The sequence below is a fragment of the Colletotrichum gloeosporioides genome (genome assembly GCF_011800055.1).
Source record: "Colletotrichum gloeosporioides strain Lc1 chromosome Unknown consensus_16, whole genome shotgun sequence".
NCBI classification, from domain to species: domain Eukaryota; kingdom Fungi; phylum Ascomycota; class Sordariomycetes; order Glomerellales; family Glomerellaceae; genus Colletotrichum; species Colletotrichum gloeosporioides.
Window position 1 is genome coordinate 772,020 of NW_025544661.1, and position 24,665 is coordinate 796,684.

General features: G+C 52.5%; 7 protein-coding genes across 7 annotated transcripts; 4 read left to right on the forward strand and 3 right to left on the reverse strand.

Moving 5' to 3' along the window:
- Nucleotides 1-2,057: 2,057 nt before the first annotated feature.
- Nucleotides 2,058-4,393, reverse strand: GCG54_00012964 (putative transcriptional regulatory protein; the record flags this gene model as incomplete). Its single annotated transcript, XM_045412828.1, has 3 exons — nt 2,058-3,038; nt 3,090-3,531; nt 3,594-4,393. The coding sequence occupies 3 exons, from the start codon at nt 4,391-4,393 to the stop codon at nt 2,058-2,060; spliced, it is 2,223 nt and encodes a 740-aa protein (XP_045268834.1).
- Nucleotides 4,394-9,367: 4,974 nt separating this feature from the next.
- GCG54_00012965 (Ribonuclease T2) lies at nt 9,368-10,403 on the reverse strand (the record flags this gene model as incomplete). Its single annotated transcript, XM_045412829.1, has 2 exons — nt 9,368-9,968; nt 10,111-10,403. 2 exons carry the CDS (start codon nt 10,401-10,403, stop codon nt 9,368-9,370), a joined length of 894 nt encoding a protein of 297 aa, XP_045268835.1.
- A 4,901-nt stretch (nt 10,404-15,304) lies between these two features.
- Nucleotides 15,305-17,526, forward strand: GCG54_00012966 (uncharacterized protein; the record flags this gene model as incomplete). Its single annotated transcript, XM_045412830.1, has 4 exons — nt 15,305-15,545; nt 15,596-15,756; nt 15,810-16,998; nt 17,051-17,526. The coding sequence occupies 4 exons, from the start codon at nt 15,305-15,307 to the stop codon at nt 17,524-17,526; spliced, it is 2,067 nt and encodes a 688-aa protein (XP_045268836.1).
- Nucleotides 17,527-17,772: 246 nt separating this feature from the next.
- On the reverse strand, nt 17,773-18,614 carry GCG54_00012967 (uncharacterized protein; the record flags this gene model as incomplete). The annotated part of the gene is made up of 4 exons (XM_045412831.1): nt 17,773-18,085; nt 18,139-18,164; nt 18,227-18,543; nt 18,593-18,614. 4 exons carry the CDS (start codon nt 18,612-18,614, stop codon nt 17,773-17,775), a joined length of 678 nt encoding a protein of 225 aa, XP_045268837.1.
- A 1,501-nt stretch (nt 18,615-20,115) lies between these two features.
- GCG54_00012968 (uncharacterized protein) lies at nt 20,116-20,514 on the forward strand (the record flags this gene model as incomplete). Its single annotated transcript, XM_045412832.1, has 1 exon — nt 20,116-20,514. One exon carries the CDS (start codon nt 20,116-20,118, stop codon nt 20,512-20,514), a length of 399 nt encoding a protein of 132 aa, XP_045268838.1.
- Nucleotides 20,515-21,725: 1,211 nt separating this feature from the next.
- Nucleotides 21,726-23,041, forward strand: GCG54_00012969 (uncharacterized protein; the record flags this gene model as incomplete). The annotated part of the gene is made up of 2 exons (XM_045412833.1): nt 21,726-21,864; nt 21,912-23,041. 2 exons carry the CDS (start codon nt 21,726-21,728, stop codon nt 23,039-23,041), a joined length of 1,269 nt encoding a protein of 422 aa, XP_045268839.1.
- A 700-nt stretch (nt 23,042-23,741) lies between these two features.
- GCG54_00012970 (Isoepoxydon dehydrogenase patN) lies at nt 23,742-24,560 on the forward strand (the record flags this gene model as incomplete). Its single annotated transcript, XM_045412834.1, has 1 exon — nt 23,742-24,560. One exon carries the CDS (start codon nt 23,742-23,744, stop codon nt 24,558-24,560), a length of 819 nt encoding a protein of 272 aa, XP_045268840.1.
- Between the last annotated feature and the right edge of the window lie 105 nt (nt 24,561-24,665).

Genomic DNA, 24,665 nt, shown 5'->3' on the forward strand with positions numbered 1-24,665 from the left:
AATTCCCCCCCCCCCCCCCCCCCCCCCGGACCTCTGCATTCCATCCCCAGCGCAAGGGAAGGAAACGTCATCGCTCAATCCCCATCCCTAGAAATCATTCTTCATCGCATAGCAATATCGTCTGCCAGAAAGAAAGGCTACTCAACCTGGCAGTATATGCACCCTCCCGATCCTTCCGCTCATCCCAAAGCATGCAGTCCACCAGCAGAACCTCCAGTTCGACATAGGTTGCTGCAGTATATTAAGAGCCACAACATCCACCCCTTCAACCATAAACCAAATTGAACCATTTTTTGGTATGATGATAGTCAAAGGCTAATGAAAAGCCGTCACACCGAAACAGCCCCAACGACCCCGGGGCACCCTCTCCCCATCTCCATTACCGCCGCAACTCCCACCAGACCGTCGTCCGTCGTCTCCCTCATGCTTCACTCTGATGGTATTCTAGCATAAGGAACCGAGCTCCGATAACCAGACCTGCACACCTCAAAGCGCAACATAAAGCTTATCCGTCGCAGAAGGGCATTACGACTAGAGCTTGCTCGAAATCGATGCGTGGGCTCTGATCATCTGCGCCGGACACAGGAGTCCTAAGTAAGTCAGCATGCCTTTATACGTGGAAAGACAACAACGCAGATATCACTGCACCAATGGATTATAAAAGCCATCATCATAGCATTTCGCTTGGAGCACAGCAATCTGGTGATCTTCTGCTTGAACTTATGCGGCGTTCTCAATCTCACAATTAGTCCACAGGAAAGCCGTCGCATCGCCTGCCGTCCTGCCGCCGCTCCCTCGACGCCATCCTTCGTCTCTAACGCCCCTCGCTGCTCCTAGACTATTCATTCATGATCAACAAAATGACCTATGCAAATGCAACACGCAAAGTCGAATGCACTACCGAGAGGATCTCAGACGACGACTCTGCGGTGAAGGACATGTTGTCTATGAAATCCAGAGATCCAACTTTTACAATTTCGCCGTACAGAACCACAAGTCCCAGCACACAAGCATCATTTATACCCTCACCGACACCACCCCAACACCGCCTCCCCACCCACCAACGACCTCCTGTAAAAGACATCGTCAGCCCATGTTCTTCCCGCAAAGAAACAATTCTAATCTCGAATCTGTTTCTGAAAGGAGTTTATCACCTCTCTACTCTGACGATTCGAATTTAGATGCGGCGTCGCATCATCGTCACCCCCCACCGCATTGACCCCCTCATCGCCCTCCGGCGTCTATGATGGAGCTCACTCTCAGCGTATTCATGTACGGCCAGGTACGTTGACACCATAGCATGACACAGTTTGAAAGCTCACTGAGACGACACCAGCAGAATTACCGCAATAGGATAGGGCATCTCATCTGCTGATGTTATCGTCCCCGCCGTGCCTGTCGCCGCGAGCGGCTTGTCGATGCTATTATTCTTCACAGACCCATGACCCAAACAAGCAAGATTGGTTTTACAACAGAAGGCCGGTGACAAATCACTTGGCAAGAACTGGGACAACCATTTCAATCTAGTTTTCTTTCTTCATTCATCTAGTATCTTATCGAGTATCCAGTCTGCCGACAGCATACACATAATTCTCATACGAGGCCCGGCGTGGTCGCGATCCGGCTACCAAGCTTCGGCCGTAGCCGGACCACACAATGGCTTCCACGCCGGCCATCAATGCTTTCATATATATATCCCAAGTCCTCCTCTTGATGTTGCGTGCGTTTGATAGATCCATGAACTCCCAAACAAAACACCAGTGGCCGATGTCAAACCAATCGGCAGATGCAAAATGTTTCGCGTCCCTAGCCTGTACACAAGTCCGTATTTTCGCAATCCTGATTCCCTAACCAATCCAAGGCACTTTTATGTTGCCGGCTCTCCTCAAGTGGCTGCGGTATCGACCCGCGCCCCATCGCAAGGATGGTCGAAATGTGTAGTAAGAATAAAAAGGTCTTAGGAGAAGAAGCCAGCGCTTGACATAGGAAATTAGTAGCATGTGACAATCTGCGTCAACTAAATGCTTATAAATGGGGCCGGTAATATGTGCACAAGATCAACGAAGAGTATTGAAATCCATCTCAGCCGGCATGCCAGTCATACCTGGCATGTCCGAGTTGGCTCGTTGGAGCGCGTGGAAAGTTTCGCCTACAGTCCGTGGCAACGGCTGTTGTGGTATGGCGTAACTGTTGGCCCGCTGGGGTTGCTGCCGAGATATGGAGTTCATCAGGTTGTTCCCTCCAGGGCCCATAGGATGGGATGTCGGTATTGAGGGTGCGTTCATCTGCTGCTGTCCCTGGAACGACGGTGGACTGATGCTGCCCATGTTCTGGCTTTGCTGCATGTTGTGGTTGTGATGCTGGTTCATGTTGGGCTGCATCTGCTGTTGATTCATGCCTTGGTTCTGCAACATGTGATGCGACTGGTGTTGTTGATGTTGGTTCGAACCACCGATCGACGATCCGTTTTGGCCCATCGGACTCATGACCATATCGGGCATCTGTGCGCATCCATAATCGTTCATCCCGTTGTGTGGGTACTCCATGGGTGGAGACATGATGGCTGGCGAGCTCGCGAAAGGCGAGTTCATGTCTGCAGTCGTGGCAGGCACGGAAACGGACGGGGCTCCAGTGGAGACGTTGCCGTCGCTTACGTTGCTGTTCATGTCCGACATGCCATACTTTTTGTCATAGTCGGCAACGGAAAACTTCCGGTCGTAGTCGGTGTCCATCTGCATCTGCATCTGAGGAGGCTGCGCCATGCCAGCGTTTCCGAAGCCGTCAAAAATGTCAATAGCGCCCAGGTTGGCGTTCTCGGGGGCGTTCTGCAGCATGGGGTTCGTCAGGCGAGGCATGATGTCGGCGACCTTGTTGAGAAGTAGGGGCAGGAAGCGGAAATCGCTGTGGCGGAGGACGGCAACAATGTTGAGCGTCTGGTTGAGTTGCTCGCGGGGACCGACAGTGAAGGGGTCCCGGGCGGCGGGTTGCACTGCGAGGAAGTCGGTCATGTTGCAAGTAATTTGGAAGAGCTTTTCAATCTGCATCTTAGTCAGCTCAGTGCGGTTCATTCAGCGAATTTTGGTTCTTACCAGTCCGGAGCCCATGAGCTCCATGCCCTGTCCAGGGAAGTGAGATGCGAGGTTCATCAGCATTTCGCGTGACAAGTCGACGGGGTATTGGAAGTTGTTCATGCTCTCTTCGTTCTGAGAGTTCATGCTGCCGTGGGTGAGCTGCCACACGGTGGTCTTCAGCCACTGCTGGTTGGTGCGCAAGTCGGACAACTGTCCATCCTGGCAGAGGTACGTCGGCAGGACCTCGTTCAACTGCTTCTGCAGGTTAGAAACGTAGAGGTTGCTTCTGGTCTTGTTCCAGACGGCGGTGAAGGCGTCGTCGAAAGGATGGAACAGGTTGACCAGCATGATGAAGCTGTTGAGCTGGTGGCTGAGTGGGTCGCTCGGGTCATCGGCGGAGTTAGGCGGTTGAATGGTGGCTTGAAGTGTCAAAGGTCTCTGGTGCTGAATGGCGTGGGCCCTGAATGGAGATCGCCCGTCAGTGATGAAACATGGCGTTGGAATAAGAAAAATGTTCATTACCTTTCCATAACGTAGAAAAGCCAGTAGAGGCGTCTCCTCCGAGAAGACTCGGCGTTGTCCCATTGGGGGCTGCGGTAGGTCTCCTCCTTGGTCATGCCGCTCATGTGCATCATGGTGGAAGCCTCGCGGAGATAGTACCAGGCCTTGTTGTGCATCTCCATGCCGTGGTAGCAACCGTAGATGAAGAAGTTTGTGGCGAGGGTATTGAATGTCGGGCCTTCCGAGGGGCCGGTGAGGTAATCGTAGCCCTTGCGAACCTGCAGCGTCTCCTCCAAAAGCAACTGGGTGGCGACGATGGCGGCGCCAGGCATAACGTCGAGGTTGAAGGGGTCGCCGGCGGGCATGGACATTCCGGGCTGAAGCATCATGAAAGCGCACAGAGAGGTCAGCAGGCAGTAGGTGTCGGGGTCGCGCTCCATGTAGGGGAGTTGCTGTTCGATCTTGTGGCGGTCGAGGATAGGCATCTTCTCGTAGAGGTTGGCAAAGTAGAAGTCGATGCATTCCTTCACGAGCTCGCTGGAGAGCAAGCCGGGAGTCGGGGCGAGGCTGACGGGTCCTGGAGGGCCTGACATGCCGTTCATGCGGTTCTGGACCTTTGCCGACAGACTCGTTTGTCGCTGTGTTTCCCTCAGCTCGCTGATGACCTTTGCGCGGGAGCCCTTGGGGCCCTTCTTCTGAGGGATGGCATTGTAGGTGCAGGACAGCTGGGCAGTGTGGCAATTACGGCACGGATTGACGCCGTCGCATTTGACCTTGCGACGATGGCAGGCGTCACAGGCCCGCTTGACGGCCTGTGTCATGTTGGCGACGTGCGGTGAAGACGTGGTTGCGGTATTGCTGGTGTCGGGTCCCGTCGTGGGCGTCGTCGGGTGTCGTCGTCTCGCGGGTTAGGGATGGGTCTGCTGCAATTACTCTGCACAGCTGTGGCTGAAAGCGGCGGGTGATGGCATCGACAGCGAGATTTCCAGCGGGCGCAAGAGACGATTGAGTTTTGCGGGGAAAGAGGACTGATAAGGGAAGTGGTAGGCGTGGGAAGGGGGAGTCGCGGAGGAGTTTGTGAGGATGGATCGCAGTATTCGGCCCTTTCTGTATGCACACGCTGGGAGCGAAACGCGGGGGATGGTGCCAAAATCCGGGGCTGCAACGCCCGTTACAACCCTTTCCAGTCGTCTGTGCAGAAGAATAGCAAGCGTGAATCGAGTGCCGGACGTCGACGGTGGCTGTTTCGTCTGGGGTTTGTCGCTTTTGCCTCGAGAGAAAAACACGACTGGCGATGTTGAAGGAGAGACTGGGAGTGGTTTCTCGGTGAGGGTCGGTAGGTTGGTGAGGAAGAGGAGTTCGGGTGTGGGTGGGCGAGGGAGGATGGATGTATGGAACCGCAGTGGGCTGAGGGAAGTCACATACTATGTAAGGTAGAGGAGGGAAAGTGGAAGAGGAAAAGAGGACAGGCACGGCACGGCCAGGAAGGAAGTTGGTGTGAGTGCGAGCTAAGGTACCTAGGTGGTCAACGAGTGGAGAATAAGGGAAAGAGCGGCGCGCGAGAGTCTGAAGATGAACAAGGGTGGTGGGCACTCGCACTTGCACTTGTTGCTAAGAAAATGGGCATCGAATCGACGGGAAGGAGGAGGCCAGAGGAGAGGACTTTCCTTCCAGTGCTCGAGGTGACGGGAAGAGGTACCTCTGCGGTGTACGAATACTTTGGGGGCGCTCCTAGCGTGTTTGGCGTGCTAGGCCTCTTGCAGCAAGACGCTAGCCCGACTGAGATGCGCGGCTTGGGGAGACGGCCTCTGGACTGGTCACTGCCCCCGGGGGAGGAGACGAGCACTGGGCAGAGAAAAAGGCGCTAGCAACGAGACAGGTCACAGCCTTGAGGAGATGAAAAAAATTGTCAGACACACTGTGGGGAACACGGTGGGCATTGCCCAGTACCTGAGGGAATTGGGGTGACAGCCCACGAAACCGGGCAAGGAGCACCTTCTCCTCGGGTGCTTCCCCACAGTGAGGCGTCATTTTCACCAGACCAACGGCACTGTGCGCAGGGGGCGCCTTCCTTGCTCTGGCTCAGCCTGTGTCTGTCTGTTCGTCCTTATTGTCTGCATTGTACCCGGTACGTACCTTTTACCTGCTGCTGTCAACACTCTCCATCGCCTATTGTGTTTTTTCTCCATTGTGAAAATGGTGCAAATTTCCACGGTCAATGCAGAGGAGCCAAGGAGTCCCTGATATCTCAGAAGGCTCACTGGAAACAGCCCCGAACGCCAGCTGGTCTTCGTCCTGTTGCTGTTGAACTCGGCTGCATGAAACTGCTGGAGATGAGGGCAAGAGACCGTCACGGCCAAGAGGCAGAGAGGGATATTTGCCAGGAGCAGCAATACAGGGCGATGCGCGGGAGACGCCGCTTGCAACGTCGCACGAAGGCTGGAGCTGCTGCCTGTACATGGCATTTCGTAACGAGCAGGCCAATGGGAGGCGTCACTCCAAGTATCCGTACCTCAAGGAACGCCAAACCGAGGCAAGACCAAGTCCAGGTGCTACTTTGCACCTTCCATTGGAAGTCCACCTCAGACAGTCAGTCAGCAACTGCGCCTACGAATGCCCTCAATGTACCTCTCGCCCATCCATCCGCCGGAGAGTACATGCAACCAGACTGCTGTCCAGGCTCTCGTCCAGGCCGTTGCAGTGCTGAGCCGTCCGCTGACCAGCTCCTCCAGCTGCTGCATGCCAGTCGCCTCTTCTCTCGCGGTACCCGACGGCAACGGCAGCCGCCGTCCTTTTCTCGACGTTTCAGTCGCAACTTGACCGAGGTCAGGATTTTACAGAACACTCGCCTCACTTTCGACGTCCTTCTGTGGTGCTTGTTCAGGACGCATCTTTTTCGGTACCATAGTATGCGCAAACCGCGGAACAACAATGACGCTTGCTGGACAAGCCACATCACCTCAGCTGCTGGTCTCGTGATACCCCTCCGCCATTCCCGTACTCGATCCTCATCACCACCAATTTGCCCACCGGCACTCGTTACGAACAACGACGACGCCAGCAGAACACGAGCCAAACCGCCTGCGAGCTCCCCCAAGCCCGCCACGCCGTCCCTTTGTTTTCACTGGGTCCTATGGGCTATGGCGCGCTGCCGCCCATTGTCTGATCTGATCTGATCTGGCCATGCTGGAGCCCCTAGCCAACTTCCAGCCTTTTGTCCCGTCCCAACAAGCCGGCATCGACTGCGTTTTGCCCATAATTGCACCAGTCCACTCAAATCTCCTGCCCGTTGCCAACTGTCTTGCAGCTCCTCGACATTTCGAAATTTGAGGCACACGAAACCGCCTGTGCGAGGGACATCCCTCGCCGCACCTCGACAGCCACGCCAGCAGCCACAAACAGACGCACTGATGCGCCCATGGGGATGCTGGACGCAGGGACACCGTTGACCCGGGATGCGATGTCTTGCCCTGCCTCCATATTGCCGGTCCATGGACATTGCTTGCAATTGCTTATTACTGTCTCTGTCAATGGCGGGGACGGTGCATTCCAGGTTTCTCAAAAAAGCCTCTCAACACCGGCTGTCTCGACCCTCGATGGGGCTCGGGTCAATGCCGACCAATCTTCGAGCCACTACCATCCAGTAGTTCAGCAGAGCATGAACTCTGTTCTGTTGGCCTCGACGAGATGCTGATCGTCCGACACTTGGGATGGCTGAAGGCGCCGTCCAACACTACAGCCTGCAGCGTCTGTTCCCACTGACCGAGCACTTGGTCTCCTCTAACCCAACGACCAGCCCTCAAAAGTTCTCACCGGCTCCTGTGTTCTGACGGGGCTGGAATCGGTCTACGGCCATGCAGCAAGCATGCTTCGATAACCCACAACTTGGACATCGATCGAGATGCCGTCCCTTTGATCGCCGTAACAGAAAATTCTCAGCGCTTCACGCTGAAGCATAATGGCTTTTGCAATTCCGTTGGCACTGTCCACACGCAAACACGGCTTGGTCTTGGCAATCTGGCAACTCGCAAGCAATCTCACAAGTCACACTCACCCTCCATCAATGACCCCTCGGCCTGTCATCCCCCAGATCGCCCTCAAGCGACACAGCAGGGAACCTTCCAAATTGTCTTCCACCGTGCTTCTATTCGCTCCAGTCCGCCTATCAAACAACGTCTTGCCTCGACCACCCTCCTTCGTCGACGCAGCTCGCCGTTTGCAGCCTGTCACGGCGTCAACTGCCATGCAGGCCGTCTACTTCTGCCCAGCCGATGTTTGTCAATCCATCGAGAAGCATTTCTAAGGTCGTCTTGTGCCAGATGCAGACCATGACGACCACATCTCAACTTCATTGTCTCTGGCGCCGGCCTTGACATCCAATTCAGGACTCATTTTGATCATGACAAAAAAGTCAGACATCAGGGCAACCACCCCGTCGTGGCGGAGGCCAAACCAACGCTACAGCTACACGTACATGAGACGGCGTGTTAGTGTCCGCCGCCTGCCTCCCCGCCGCCGCTAACGTGCATCAACACCGCCTCTGTCTGCAAATGCCGTCCTGCCGGCACGCCCGGAGAAGGGCGACTGCTCTTATGTCAGCGGCAAAAAGTCCCTCGTGGCACAGCAGCTGAGGACAAACATGCGAGTCGACATAATCGTGTCAGTCCCAGCATCTGGGAATGCTACGTTTCGACGCATACGCAGTCGCAACGGGGCTGGAGAGCCTGTTCTGACCCTAGCATCCCCCTCGTGGCACCAGAGGCACGACAGCCGCCGTAAATGCCCATGTCGTTTGGGCAGAGAGATATGCGAATCTCCTCAAACAGCAATTCCACAGGGCCAGTTCCCAGGCGCACGGCGTCTTCTCCCTGCTCTGATCCCTTCCATGACAGCGCCCAGCCCAAGATGGCTGCATCAGCACATCGCCGTCCGTCCACAGCTCCACCGCCGTTTTCCCCATGCCCAACTACCGGCCAGCGAGCCAGCGAACCAGCGCTCGAGCATGCCGGGGTTGAGGAGGCCGCTTTCACCAAACCAGGCGGAACGGCACCGCGCCCCCAAATCCGATGGAATGATTCTGTGCGTCCCCCCTCGGCTCTCAGCCCACTTTCCACCTCCACATGCGCCATCCCGTTCCCGGATTAGCGCTGTCGGTCGGCCCGATAAGGCGCTACTGCAGTCTGCCTCTTTTTCTTCAGCACCCGCGGCCAGTGACATGCAAGGCTGAGGAACAGACACAGACAGCTGCCTCATCTACACCGTGGCGCCCCAAACACTCGTGCGCTGCGCATCCTAGACCGCCGTCAACACATGGCTGCACAACCGTTTGATTGTTCGCAAACACGGCCCAGAAAGGTCTGGATGCCTTCCGTGGCTTGTTTCTTGTCCAACGCCGCGGAAGATGCCGCCGTGGTCGTCGACAGAGTTCGCCAGTGACAGGGCGCCCCGACCACCTGGTTAGACTTTGTCCATCTCATCTCTGATGCGCGGTTTCATGAGACGGCAGGCTGTTGTCGGCTATTGCTCAGCTGGATCGGCGTTAACATTCCCAACCTCCGACCGGCAACTCAGGGCTGAAACATGGAGGTCAATTGCCGGCCATCACATCAGACACTTCACAGGGAGAGCACCGAGCATGCTGCGAACTGATCAAGAAGAAATGTTGTTACAGCTCAGCTGCCGACGATGTGCTCCGGACAGGAGGAAGTTCATGAATAATCCCCACATTCCCTAACGCCAAGATATCCCAAAAGTCCGATTAACCGTACCCAAGACCAATTTCCCATGACATACTCTTACAGATCCTCGTACGAACTGGGCGGGCAGTTGCCCTTGCACCGCTTCGGAACATACCGCACACTGTCCGCGCAATTGTTCGCGTCCCCGTGCTCGCCCAGCTCGCTGGCAGGAACAAACTGCCCCGTCTGTAAGCTGCCCTTCAAGAAGTAGCTATACCACGCCTCGTGCAGCACATCCCGCTTGCGCCCCGAACACCGCAGCACCACCTTACCCCCGCTCAGCCTCTCCAACGTCTTCGTCACGTCCTTGATGGGGTACGTCTTCTCTCGCGAGGGCACGATGCCCGCCCGCTCGAGCGCCGTGAAGGTGTCGAGCTGCTTGAAGAGCGCAAACGCGCGCGTGAAGTAGTCGACGACCTCGACGCCGGCGTCGTAACTCTCGCCGTAGCAGCGGGTCGAGAGCGTGTTGATGCACGAGGCGTGCTTGTTGTACTCGTGCGCCCAGAGGTGGTTGTTGGTCCCGTAGGCCGCAACCCAGTACCGCTCCATGGACGCGAGCAGGTCGGATTGCCCGTAGTGGCGGAGGATGTCGGTGATGTTGTTGAAGTGCGGCGTCATGCCGCAGAAGGCCTTGTAGCTCCCATCGCAGAGGTCCGGCCTGTCCCCAAGGTTCAGTGTCAGTGCGTGTTTTGCATGAGGGGTCTTGAAGTCAATTCCGCCAGTTTCCTGACGCTGTGATGTGTTTCTTCCAGCGACGGGACGTAGTATCCCTAGATTGAAGAAAGATGGGTGAAGCGTACCATAGTCCATGAACAGTCCAGTCCTCCTCGCTCCCGCCCGCGTGCACCGTGTCATCCCAGAACTGCGTCAGCAGGATGCGCCCCGACGGCGCGACGAAGCAGCACGAGTCGGGCGCGGAGCCCGGGCTGGAGCAGCTTGTCGGGCCGTCGACGGGGCAGGAGGGGGCGCCGGAGAGGGGCTCATACGGCGTCACTTCGCCCTCCCATCGTGACGGAGTCGGGTTCAGGGGATGTTGGGTTAGCGGGAGGAGGGAGGTGAAGCTTGTGAAGAGGGATTTGAGCGATGGCGGCATTTTGGGAATGGCGATTGTAGTTGAAATGATTGAAGAGAAACTGGATTGAAGACGAGGCGAGGGAGGGGAGGTGGTGACGATGTTGCGAGGCGGAGCTGTCTGGGGAGCTGCACCGGGGGATTCTGCCGTGTCATGTGGGGATTTGGCTGGGTTTGGGAGGACACCGCTTTGGGTTCTGGATGTGTGATTGGATGGGGATGGGGAGGAGTGGGGTTTGTGGGGATGTGACGTGCAGGGGAGGGCACGTGGGTTTGGTGTTGGTTTGGGGGGAGGTGAAGGTGTAAGTGGATGATGAGGGAGCTTTGGGGATGTTGAGGGCCTCGGTGGTATTGCTTGAGAGGTAGACGAGAAATTCGAGGTAGAGTATTTGAACTTTGTTACTTTTGGTGCAATCTAGGCGGGGTGAGGGATGCTGTTGAATTTTGGTTCGTCTTATTGTGATGTTTTATTTCTGGTGTGTTTGACGACCACTGCTGCCACCGCCGTCCGCAACCCATGCTGCACAGCCATCGGCGCTTTCCATGATTAGCAAAACTGAATTTTCAAGAGCTGTAAGGTTAGGTAGATGGGTCGCTGTCGTTCATTGTAATGTCACGTTTCGTCTTTGGGTTGAGACTTGATCTTGGAGGTCAACTAGGTTCATAGCCAAGGTATGGAAGATATGGATAACCCCATCCTCCATGAACGATTTAATCCTTCGTCTTTGGAAGGGATCATCGGTGTCGTTGGCACCGCTAAGTATAAATAGTGATGCTTTTGCTAGGTTTGCAAATTCAAACACACAGGGCAAATCGACGCCTAACTTGTGGCCTTTGCTATCTTCTTTTTCCTGCAAAGGCACACTTGTGGGATCCCGACGTTTACATTCTTTTAAGATGGGTTCATACGTCTCGGGCGGCGTTTGGTGCATGGTGGAAGATAAGCTTGGAATACCACCAGAAGAACGACGAGGATGACGGACGGCGTGTGGGCTGGAAATATCGCAGGCGTGGCTATTGTGGTTGAAGCTCTATTCCGTCGAACGGCTTTGACCGTTTTGGTTACAGGCGATTCACGAAGCAAAACAAAAAGGTCTTGGGATAAGTTGCCATTGGGCGTGGGCAGAATTCAGAAGACTGCGTGTCAGTTTGAATTTATACATGATTCTGTCCGTCTGAGAATCGCTTTCGTGCGGTTTAGGGCGCTGCTACGCTGACAAAGTACGGCTCCGCCATGAAGAGGGGTATAAGATCCAGGTTACTTCATGCACCTACGATTCGCTTCTTGGGAAAGAATGAATGCGTCGTGTGGGAATCTCGCTGCGGAAAGATGCGCTTGCTAGCCTGAGATCATCGCCGTCTATGCGTGGTCGGTAGAGGGGAGCCTACCGCGTCGACGATCACTCGCTCTTCATCATTAAAAGAATATTGAGAATACGTCGGAATCAGAGACAGTGGCCAGTGGCGGTGGTTTCGAATGTTTAGGCGTGAGTAATCTAGCAGGTTGTCTGGTCTCGCGCATGCGACTTCCGATTCCCCTATTATTTCTAACCTTCCAGTCTCGCGACTCCATTGAGAGAGCTTTCCTTGCCTCATTTGACTTTAAAATAAGGCCCGGGACAATGGTCGATTAGTTGTGTTTCAAAGCATACCCGACGTACACGGTACCTTCTAGATGGCTTGGTGCATGTCGTCGCAGACACCTTTTGTGTCGGTAAGTCCCAGCTGGGGCAGGGAAGTTTTGCATTTAAGCACACCATTTCACATGAGCCTTTTGTCTCAGAAACAATCGCAGTCTTGGAGAACAAGTCTGATTCTATGGTGATGACAATATGAACTTTGACATGTCGAGACGTGTTAGTGACGATATGAAGTGCGCAAAGCCTGAATCCGTGGATACCTACCATGTCGTCTGTGGTTGTGTGCTTTTCCGCACATTCAACAGACAACATGGACGAGGAAAGACGGAAATCCATGCGGCAGACACTTTCAAGAAACCAAACTGTAAGAGTTGTTCCTTGTCGTAGATGAAAGTTATCTTTGCATTTGCCAAATTCAGAGACACCATATGCACAATTGCGGCCACATTGAAGCCTTTCTTAAAGTCGAATTGTATTCAACTTATAGTTTTCCTTGGGCTTCGATATTCGTGTGACAAAACGCACCTTTGGGGGTTCTTTTGTCCTAGATACATACAGATTAGCGATTTGAGAAGTCAGAAGACAGCTTGGTATTCCCGTTCCCGCAAGGCATCAGCGATCCTTCAAGTCCCTCGACGCCGCTTTCACTACTTCTTATAAAATGAGAGCGGGTCCTGTGGGAAAATCCTTCGCTCGCAGCCAAATCCGCGAGCCTCTAGACTCTTGCCTGTTCTTAATAACAAGAAACATATCTTGATTTCGGGTCTTTTACACAAGCAACAACGCGGATGTCCAACGAGCTTCTCCAAATCAGCTGGTTTGATAATTCGAGTAAGAATAACACACTGACAGGGCGAAGCAGTGTTAGGTGGCAAGACGAAGCGATTGCCGAGATGCGTGGTTTTCATTGAGCTCTAATTACTACGGAGGCAGAAAACCAAGAGACGTCGGCTTCTTCAACCGGAAACAATTCCAACTGGGTAACAGATGGGAATCTTGAAGGATCCGCAATGTAAGCAGATCTGGGCTCTTTTTACATGGCTGTGACACATCATCTTCCCGCCGACGACCTAGGACCGGGCGTATCCACTGGCAGGTATACGTTGAGCATGCAGCAATCTACAATAAGATTGGACCTCCCGAAATAGGACGCAGACACGCTGCGGCCCAAAAGAAAGCACCCGCAGGGGATTGTGCGGAGGGTTTGACGCAAGGGACGACAATAAAGCCGGGCGGGTGGAAGGACCTTGAAGACTTTAGTAGGCCACATATCAGCTGCAGGCAGAGCGTGCACGAGGACTGCCACTATCTACAGCATTCATGCCTGTATGCTCTTGTCATGCTATCCGACAGGTATGTGGGCGCACATACTCGCGAGGAGACAGGAGTATCTCTCTATAATCAGGGGCGCTGGGAGATGTACATCATGACTGAACAAACCCACAGGGATATGTTGATACTTTGTTCTTGCTGCTGTGTTCAGGAGGTTGCAGCGCATTGTCGCCTTTCAAACAGTTATGGCTTGTTTGAAATAGCGAATTTACCTTGTATCGTGGTCTGGGACATTACCCCTAAGACTTTCGTGTGATGTCCACATTCGTGAGAACTAACTTCCTACGACTGCCTTTGACTGGGAAACATGGCAATGATCTGGTCTTGATTCTTCTCCACAGGCCAACAAGGTACCCAGACGCTGTTGCAGTCAGCTTTCTGAAAGGGAGCAATGCCTTCTGGTCGTGAACTCGTATTATTAGGTTTCGAGGCGCTAACAGAGTTACATTAGCCTGGATGTTCTGCCCAAAATGGACACATGAATATCAATGGCAGAAGATACTGACTCTACTAGCGAAGATCAGCCATTCTGGTTCCCCAACAGGAAAATGCAGTAAGAAAGAACAGAGATTGTCCTCGCGGACGGATTGAGACAACCCGAGTGGCTTTTGCTAGGCAAGGTGCCGGTTGTTAACGGCCAAGGTAGTCATGTGAATAGCTTGCTAGCTCCTGATGAACGAAAACAGTAATACTTCACGGGATGCCTATTGAGATGGCAGACAAATATGAGCGTCAAATGAGACGGACATTGATGATGACTAAGAAAACGGGCACCGAAAATTGGGATACATGCTTCTGTCCCCGAAGGTTGAAGTGCAGGAGATCATCTGCTTGAAGTGATCGATCCAACTGTGAATGCCTATTGTCAGGATTGGTAGCTCGAGGACTCATGAATGCTTCGCGGCTGATTGAATGGCTTCATGCTCTATGAATCAAGAGGAACCAGAAGAAGGATGTTGGACGGACATCCGAGGACTCCTCGGCAGGCCATTGCCGTGTGCTGACGGGTACTTCTTCTCTTAGTCACTCCGGATAGCTGGGTTGATCTTGGCAAGATAACACTCCGAGAAAGACTTGAGACACCCCCGAATAATGACTACCGATTTGCGCTCTCTCATCACAGCACATGCCTCAAGTTTCCTATCCCAGGAGCTGCAAAGCCAGGCGCATTTCAATCATCAAAAAGGCTGAAGACCTGGAATGATTGCGTTCGTATTTCTCGACCCAGTGGCTTGGCTCATATTGCTGATTCTGCAACACGTCTCCGCGAACGTGGAGTCGGGCAGGGAGATCATCACACAGAATTGCCCCAGACAGCCACAAGCGCGTCTCAACTCGGGAAGACGCACCCGGGACAGTTGGCTGACAAGGCGGGGAAACCCGCCAGAGCCTCTTGATTCGACGAATCGCGCTGCAAGACACGGAGCTGACTTGGGCAGTCAGACAGTGTCTCGTGCGATGTTTCAAACGGCCTCTCAGCCCGTGGCGCTTGGCCCTGTTCGGCGAGACAACGACTCCAACCGGAGTCAAGCGCCGTGGATGAAGGCCATGTGGCTACCTGAGAGCCTAAGCCGTAATAGAATAGGCGCGAAGGGAATCTGCGATCAGGGCGAGGATGGCATTGTGATTATGGTGTTCGTTGGGCTGAGGGCGCGTGCTCTAGCGGGACGAACGTCTCAAACTGTGATCTGCAATGGAATCGTTTTCATGATGCTAAACATGCTGCTAGGGAGTAGCCGAAAGTTCAATTTCCGTTCGCATGTTTGGGCTCGTTGATGGCATGTGCTGATGCGGTAGCATACTCACGGGCGTTAGGGCAGCGCAAACAGCAGGAGCCTCCCGTCTTGATCCCAGTCAGGAAATTGATATAAAGAGTCGTCTCTGTAGAAACAATTCGAAAGTAATCACCCAAGTCACAGTATACCAAAAGTTCACATCTCTCATAGCCAAGATGTCGTTCCCTTCCGACCAGTCTCAAGCCTCCGTGGACACGGCTCTCTCGTCGCCTCAGAGCAGTCCCACCCAGCAGCATTTTCCCACAGGTCGACAGCCGGGAAAGAAGAAGCGCAATCTCATCCTGTGCTTTGACGGTACCGGCAATGATTTCACTGCGTCCGAGAAGGACACCAATGTGGTCAAGCTTCTGAGCATGCTTGACCGTAACCACGAGGACCAGTTTCATTACTACCAGAGTAAGTTTTCTAGACTAACTATTACGTCCGTTACTCACACTCTGCTTTAGCTGGTATCGGAACCTACAATGTCAACGAGAAGACAGTCCACAAGAATACCTTTCAAGAAGTCTTGAGCACTGTCGAACGAACTATCGATGAAGGATTCGCCACAACCTTCGACGCCCATATTATGGCGGGATATCGGTTCTTAATGCGTTACTATGAGACCGTAAGTATTTTAGTTTAGCATCACGTTAACGTCTCTAATCCATGGATGCACAGGGCGACAGGATCTACATGTTCGGATTCAGCCGTGGGGCATACACTGCCAAGTTCCTTGCTCGCATGGTCTACAGCGTCGGTCTTCTTTGCAGAGGCAATGAAGAGATGGTTCCTTTCGCCTACCGTCTTTATGACCGCTATCTTGATGGCAAGCTCAAGTGCAAGAACCATGAGGGCGAGGGTCAGGACGAGAACTCTGATGTCGAAGAGGAAGAATCTGACTGCGAAGATCACAAACTTGAGGCAGCGGTCAGGATCAAGAAGCGGGAAAAGAAGGAGCGTAAGGCTCGCACGCGAGAGCTCCGAAAGTTCAGCAAGACATTCTGCAAGCAGGAGCCTTCCTTTGACGTGGACCGACCTAGACATCGGGAGAAGGTCACCAACGTCAAGGTGCACTTCCTGGGCCTCTGGGACTGTGTCAACTCTGTCGGTACCATGGAGCAAAAGGCCACCAAGGAAGTTCTGGTGAAGGGCACTGCCCACATCATTCGTCACGCCGTGGCTGTGGATGAGCGTCGGGTCAAGTTCAAGGCAGCGCTCTTCCAACAAGACAAGGACAAGAAAAAGAACCACGATTACGAGGACATCAAGGAAGTCTGGTTCCCAGGAAACCACGGCGACGTCGGCGGAGGATGGGACCCTGTCAAAGACCATCTCGAGATTGACGACAAGAACGCGAAATACTCGGCAAGGATCAAAGTCGGTGCTTCGAAAGCTTACACCAATATTCGTACCTCGAGGGTGGTCTCGAAATTCCGTGCTCTCTTGGGCATGAGTCCAGTGAAACAAGTCAAGACTGGCCCTGGCAAAATGGCTTGCCACGTCTGCAAGGATTGCGGCCTATGCAAGGCTGAGAAATGTCTCCTTTCAGACTGCAAGACAGGACACCAAATGTGTTCTAGGATGGAGTGCAAGGCATGCCACGAGCAGATCGTATGCAGAGACCCAACCCATACCCGGAGCAAGCAGTTGAAGTTTGAGCCTTGCCAGCTGAGCGACGTCCCTCTGATGTGGATGATGAAAGAGCTTGAGGCCGACAAGCACGTCTACTGGAAGGAAGACAAAGTCAACGAGTTCAGACATCGGTATGAACACAACAAGGACTCGGCGCTCAACGGGTCGGTCCATGATCCAATCATGTTCGGTTTCGGCACCGGCTTTTTCAAGGTGTTGTTCTGGAACTTCTTGGGTAAGCAGGAACGCCAAGTATCATGGACGGGTTTGAAACTAACGGCGTCTAGAATTCTTTCCTCTGATCCAACGATGGGAAATCACTCACGGCGAAAATCTTTGGAACCGCTTCTGGTTCCGCGGAAAGGTGAACGACAAGCGCGACAAGAAAACAAGGACCTGGGAGTGGATTCGATTCCCTCTTAACAAGGGCGCCACGCGAGACATTCCCGAGGACGCTACCTTTCATGAGTCGCTTTTTCAGAAGCTGTGCAACGACGACGCCTATCGACCCCAGAACAACCACGGCGACGGGAAACCATGCCTTGTGACAATGAAGAACGGCAGAAAGGTCAAGTCTGAGATTCGATCGTTGTACCGATTGATGCAGACCGAACACAAATTGCACGCTCACCCTGATCACCAGACGTACAACCTTTTCAAATATACCCAAACTCCAGAGTATGAAGAGGCTCAGAAGCAGGCTAATAGGCATCAAGAGCGGCTGAGGGCGGCACACCACGGCGTAGAATCCCAAGGAATCTAGGCGATGAGGAATACAATACCTACTTCAAAGGTGGTTTTGAATGGTTAATGTATAGTAGTGAAACAGAAATTGAAATTGCACATCTTTTTTTGATTCAACCCTAACAATCCGAACATTATTTGTGCACTATTTGTTCATGTTCAGCGTAGACCTTCGTACCAGAAACAACGCCATCCACCAGAAATCGGTCTGAGGCAAACTCATTACACCGAAATCATGAAGTACGCATGCTGGATGCGAACAGTTCTATTCATGATGCCCTGCATCCTTCCCAATCAGTAGAAGCGACGGTTCTGGCTCAACCTCGGGAAAGTCCGCAGGTCTGGGAAGATTCTTGAACTTCAGAATTTGCTCAGATATGCCGTTCTTGTGCTGCCATTCCAAAATCGGATCGTGAGAAACACATTGCCTTTTTATATTGAAATCAGGGTATGGGTTTTCTTGCGTCTTCATCCAGTTGTGAGTTATCAGATCTAGGCTTGGGTTGCATGTCAGGGCCTGCAAGATAATGTCGACGCAGTGTGCCAAGTGGGCCTGGTGTCTTTTGGGTGCCATTGAGCTATTCAAAGGTCAGTATCATGCCGTACGTAAACGAGGTTAATTTGAGTATACATGTTCTTGTAGGAGTTACCGTAGTACTGTTTTCGATTAGCGCTGCAGCCAAGGATGAGAAGACACCAAGTTGATCTTGTCTACTTACATAGTCCCAGTACGCATATTTGCGTACAGCGTTGAGACAATGCAGCTGATGTTGCATGTCAATTTCGACGAGATACTTGTCGGGGCCCACGCCCCAGTCCTCGGGGATAGACACAGAAATCTTTGGATCTTTGCCCATCTTACTGAGTGCATCTCCGCTTACACCAAAATACTCGATGCGCGCCATGTCGTCCCATGCCTTGTCGACCTCTTCGCTGGGCGGCTGACGCCAAACGCGAGATGGAGTGTAGTCGTTGAACAGCGTTCCTTTCACTTCGACGGTCTCAAGCTTGATTGGAACATCGTCAAGTATCGGACCTGAAGAGTGGTATGAGATCAAGATCCGAGAATGACAGCATGAACTTACTGTAAGGTGACACCCGCTTCATCAGCCGAATGGGGTCATGCAGTAGTCTCCAAGACACGAACAGCATTCCACACGACACGACGAAGAAAAAAACATTGAGGATCGTGATTGCTTTCGAGCGATAGCTCCATACCTGCCTACTTTGAGAAACTAGAGAGGGCCAGTCCGCATTCGATGACTCCAATCCTTAGCTTTCCTCATCAAACGTCGACAGCAACAAGTTATTTGCTCACCTCATCAAGAAGGCTCTCGGCAGAGTCCTGCTCAAGGCCGTTGTGATAAATTTCTTTCATTTCTGCGAGTTGAACTGAAGAGCAGAGTTTGCCGCGAAGCGAATGGGCTATAGCAGAAGATGCTGGTTTTCCTGGCAAGCCCACTGGGGTCAACGGCGGCAAAATCGCAGTGCTCCGCCGTAAGCGACGGCAAAATGAAGGATTCTGCCAGACTGTCCAGACCGAGTGAAGTCGTAAGATGAAATGTTTCCACCTGCCTGAAATCGAAAAGCCATCTAGATCCTTCACGTCCTGCATAAAGTGTAGAAACTCGTGATTGCATGGGACGCATTGCCCAATCACACAATGCAGCTAAAGGATGCGCCGAGACCACCAGGATTATGCCAAGAAGTGAGATTTGACTACCAAACTGGACTTATTCAGCGATGAAAAAGTCAAGGTAAGTGAGATAGATGTCTTTCCGTATCCGTATCGCCATGTACAACCAGCCCAAATGTTAGCATGAGGTCATTTAGATTAGGTAGCTCGAATAGGCCACTCAATGTCAACTTGGCACATGAAATTTGCTGACGGCGAACTCTCCAACAGCGTAAGGATGAGCTGAAGGTCAATAAGGAAGAGGGGCGAAAGATAAGACTTGCCTCTGGGACCGTAAAAGCTCATCCTCAAGCAAAAAAAAGGCAGACTAGGGTAGAATGCAGACGAAGTAAAGCTTTCGGCTAGGTTGCGGCACGAATCCGCGGTGTAGACATGAATTAAGTCTATTCGGCAGCGGCCCTTGCTAAGCGTAGGATTCCGCGCTTGCATGTACCCCTTGTAAGGCCACTCATCACTTGGGGGCGGTTGCCCACCTTCTTGATGGAGTTAGCCCAGAAGTCACGATCTCGGACTGTCTCGAAGCGGCATGTAAAATATGAGTTCAGTACGTCATGTGAGATATACGACATGCCTTCATTGGCATGGTGATTCAAGTAGGATGAGCGATGGATTTCGTGTTACATTGGCGAAAATGGTATCATACACAGTCTAGTCTTACCAGGACCAAGTGCCACTTAGTTGCGTGTACGTCGGGCGGAACGAGAACGAGCGCTTATCTTCACGAAGGGGAAGCGGAATTCTGAAAGCGTCTTGCATCAGATGATCAACTCAGGAGATTGAAAAGCTTGAAGAAACGGTATAAAGCGACGACCGAAACAACCATAAGTGGTCTTCATCAACTCCAAGCCATCAACCAGGTCACAACAACCTTGGCAGTCCTCAGAGAGCCGAGTATCATACCACTTATTCATCATGCGTGTCCGAAGTCTTCTTGCCACCGTCGCAGCTTGCGTCTCGTTCGCCTCTGCTGCGCCAGTTGTCGCTGAGGCATATGGCCCTCCTACCAGCCCGGATGTCATCTCCAAGAAAGACACCGTGGAGGCGTACGGACCACCCGTCAATCCGCACATCATCTCCAAAAAGGACACCGTCGAAGCGTACGGCCCGCCTGTGAACCCGCATATCATTTCGAAGAAAGACACAGTCGAGGCCTACGGGCCTCCTGTGAATCCCCACATCATTTCCAAGACAAAGAAGGATACCGTCGAGGCTTACGGTCCTCCCATAAACCCTCATATCCCGGCTGTGGAGGAGAAGCGCGAGACTGTCGAGGCATACGGCCCACCGATCAGCCCTCACATCATTAGCTAGATGGAATGATGTCTATTATGTTCATCAGGAGGTTAAGAAGCCCGAGAGCCATGACAGCTTCAGGCCAGTGGTAATCGCACGATAGCAGAGTGGCTTCAGAAAGCTCCTGAGGAGGTTCAGCGTGTAGTTGGAAAAGGATATTCTAGGAACGGCTGTCATGAGTTTCGGAAGAATTAAAAAATACGAATCCGAGTCACAAAATTCTTGAGTCAACGTCGCATATTGTCACTGACGAGACTAGTTCCGCCACTGTGAAGTTCCCTGTACATGCTCATGCCCTTCTTTTCATATCTGGTTAGAATTGCTTATCTTGAAACAAACAAGTTGCGAATACTGCAACAAACCCGCGAGAGACAAAAGTCCGAGGTAATTCGGCCATTTAGACAGGTACCGTGCGGCCGGCACCCAGCCGAAGCAAAAGCAAAACGTTCCGAAACCGAGAATCGAACTCGGGGCTATGCCTAACCTCTCACGAGATGAGAGGGCATCATGTTGGCCACTACACCATATCGGAAGCTGTTTGATGAAAGTCGATATGAATTTTGCAAATATGTGCCAAAGGTGAAAAAGGTGGAAAAGGTGGATCAGCCCTAACCCGTCTTGCTGCACTTAACCGCCAAGACCCATCGACGACTCCAATTGCCATCTCCACTCCCCTTCTTTAGTGCTTCGCACCCAAGGCAACAGCGCTTAACCAACGTGCAGGACTCTAGCAATGAAGGCCTGCTGCCTGTGGGCAGCTCGGAGTAAATATTTGATCTGGAGAATTCGATTTTGCTAGGAGGCGATCAAAATTAGACCGAGGTATTTAGAGGTCTCAGGGAGTTTCAGTAGATCAACCTGTTGCTCAAATTGTGTGCTGCGACTAATGCATTGTAGGAACGTAAGTTCCTGCAGAGCGCCTCGGACAGCACTTTCCTTTCACCGAAGTTGATGACTTTTGGGAAAGAGTCAACGCGACACACTTGGAAATCCCTTGTCTCCTTTTTAATGAATGCTCTAAAACAACACAAACTGTGGGAAAGTGCCGCCTGCCTCACAGACCAGGTGTTCGTCGAAGAAGGTGCAAGGGAATGTGAGTTTCCCCGCTGAACGGAAAGTCAACTAGATTCAAATTGCCGACGCCCAATGACGACACCAATGTTCCCCAACGACATAACACTAGCGATCCTGAGTGCTGCGTTGTATGGACCTACCAGACAGCCTACAAAATGTTGTTCAATCCTTTGACAGCCATTGCTCGAATTTTGATGTGTAACTTTACCATTTTAGCCCCACAGCACCATCAACCTGCTTTAGGATATTCACGCTTTGCTTTGGGCTTCGTCCGGACTCAGATGCACCTTTTCGGTATGCCGCCATTAAGTCTACGATGACATCAATGCTGACACCATCAGAGCAAAAAATGGCTATTATGCCTGATCACTCGACGGAAATCAAGCACCCTTCGAAAATCATGGTCGTCGGGGACTCAATGTCTCATGGCCGCGAGGGAGACTTCACCTGGCGGTACAGGCTATGGGAATGGCTCAATGAGGAGAATCTCAACTTTGAGTTTGTTGGTCCGTGCAACAGCACCTTCAAACCCTCGGAATCACAGACCTTGAGCCCGTCTCTACTGGCGATAGAACAGTCACATAAGGAATCACCAGAGGTTTGCAAGTTCGTGGACAACGGTGGTTACGCAGACGGAGTGAAATTTGAATCACAGCATTTCTCAGTTTGGGGACAGCAAACGGGGCAATGCGCGGAGGCGATCCGCCAGCAGGTGGCAACGTACGAACCAGACTTGCTACTTGTCATGCTTGGCTTTAACGATATGGGATGGGGCGTCAGAGGACCGGAAGACACTATCAAGGTCATGAAGGAGCTACTCGACAATGCCCGTTCTGCCAGTCCGCATTTGAAGTTTGCCGTCGCAAGTGTCCCTCAGCGAACTCCCATGGAAGGCACCAAGCACTTGGCAAAGATGGTAGATACATACAACAAATACCTGGAGCCATCGATCCACAACTGGGATCATCGAGATTCTCCTGTTCGTCTGGTCAGAATACGCGAGATCTACAACTGCTTCGATGGTAGCTACGACGGATTACATCCCAATGCCCTTGGCGAGTTCCAGATTGCTAGAGCATTCTCTCAAACTTTGGTGTATGGGTTCGGCATGGGCAATAAGGAACTCGTAATTCCACAGAAAGTCCCAGAAAGACCGAGTCCTGTTCCGACGAACGTCACTGTAGTGGCCCAGCATCATACAATCATTGTCACGTGGGGCTACGTCTATGGCGCCCTGGGATACGACGTGAGATGCCGCTCCACCAAGACTTCAGAGTGGGAAGTTTGGCGTAAAGACACAAACAGACACGATACAATGGGTGTTGAGGATGGACTTGAATACCAGTATCAAGTTCGCACAAACAACGGCCTCATGCGTGGCAAAGACGTCCTATCGGAGTGGTCGCCTGTCGTTTCGGTTGTTGCTCGCACAGCCGTGACACTAGAAGGGGGGAATTCACCAGAGCTTTAGCTTCTTTAGTGCTCTAATCAGTAACGTAGCATTCACAGCACTCCTCCCGCCTCCTATGTTGCAGTAGTACACTTTGGATTAATAGTCCTACGCTTTATTAATCGGCATGACTATCTCGTACGTCATAGTACATCCTATAATGCCGTGACAAATTTCTCAATCCAAGCGGAGAATTCTGGCTAAACGAAGTACCGCATGAAGCATTAGGCTCCTCTATTATCTCACTATTTCCTTGACTTTTGTAGTTCTTCTTTCGTGTCCACTACCTTTGAGAGATGCCGACCAATCGTCGAAATATTGCTCATGATGCCCAGGATAGTTTCACTACAGACCCGCAAAAGGAATTTCTAATCTAAACGGCCTGTCGTAGCTGTCGTCACATTTGCCGTTGTCTCCGTCGTCGTCTCCGTTAACGTCCTTGTCGCTCATGCGCAGTCGCTCTAGCAAAAGTCGTATGTGACAACGAGGGCTTATTGGCATCAGGATCATACAATCACAGATCAACAAGAGATCCAACGTTGAGCGTAAGAGTCCAAAGATTTAGTGGTGCGCATTACCGATAGCGAGAGCGAGAGCGAAGTCTAGCATGACTCCATAGCTTTACCAACATCGAAAGCTTCGCTCATGGGACTGTGAAACGCGTCCTCTTCCCAAGCGCATACAACATCAAGCATACTTTATCTTTGGCAAGAAAAACACGATGCAGTCCTCGAATGTGGTCGTGGTAATCGGATGTGGCGGCAAGGGCCTCCCCTGCGCTCGTCGTCTGGGCATCGGCCGACAGGTCTTGCTCGCGGATGTCTCGGCCGATAGGCTTTCCATTGGCGCAACCGCCTTACACAACGAGGGCTATTTTGTTCATACGGCACTCGTGGATATTTCGAGCTTCGACTCGGTCAACGAGCTTGCGCAAAAGGCCTTTGTCATAGGCCCCGTCGAGACGATTATTCTCGCTGCTGGCGTAGGTCCAGCAGCCGACTGCGCCCGCACCGTCTACGAAATCGATTTACTCGGGACTATCAACGTTATAGATGCCTTCCTTCCGATCGCCCAGGCTGGTTCCAACTTCGTCTGCATCTCTGGAATGGCGGGCCACCTCTGTCCACCTCTAGACCCCGCATTCGAACGTCACCTCGCCACAGCATCGCGTGAACGGCTACTCGCGCATCCCGACTTCAACATCAATGAAACGGGCCCTCAGGGTGCGGCTGCGGCTTACGGTCTATCTATGCGTGGGAAGCTGGTTAGGGTGCAGGCTTCTGCGGCGGCTTGGGGGTCAAGGGGGGCCAGGATCAATTGTGTGAGCCCTGGAGTGATTCCTGCTCGGACTGATCAGCGCGGGGTGGATGGATCCGTTGATAATCTAGTAAGGATATCTCCTGCCAGAAGGGCTGTGACGCCGGCAGACATTGTCAACGCGGTAGCATTTCTTGTCAACCCCGCGTCCTGCTTCATCACTGGTACTGATATCTTGGTGGACGGCGGCATTGTCTCCTCCATGAGGTGGGATACGGAGTGAGATTCTAGCATGATGGAGGAAACCCCGAGTGTTTAATAAGTTTAGCAGTGAATAACCATGAGCGCAAGAATTACTCGCATTGTGAGTACTGTCATGAAACGATGT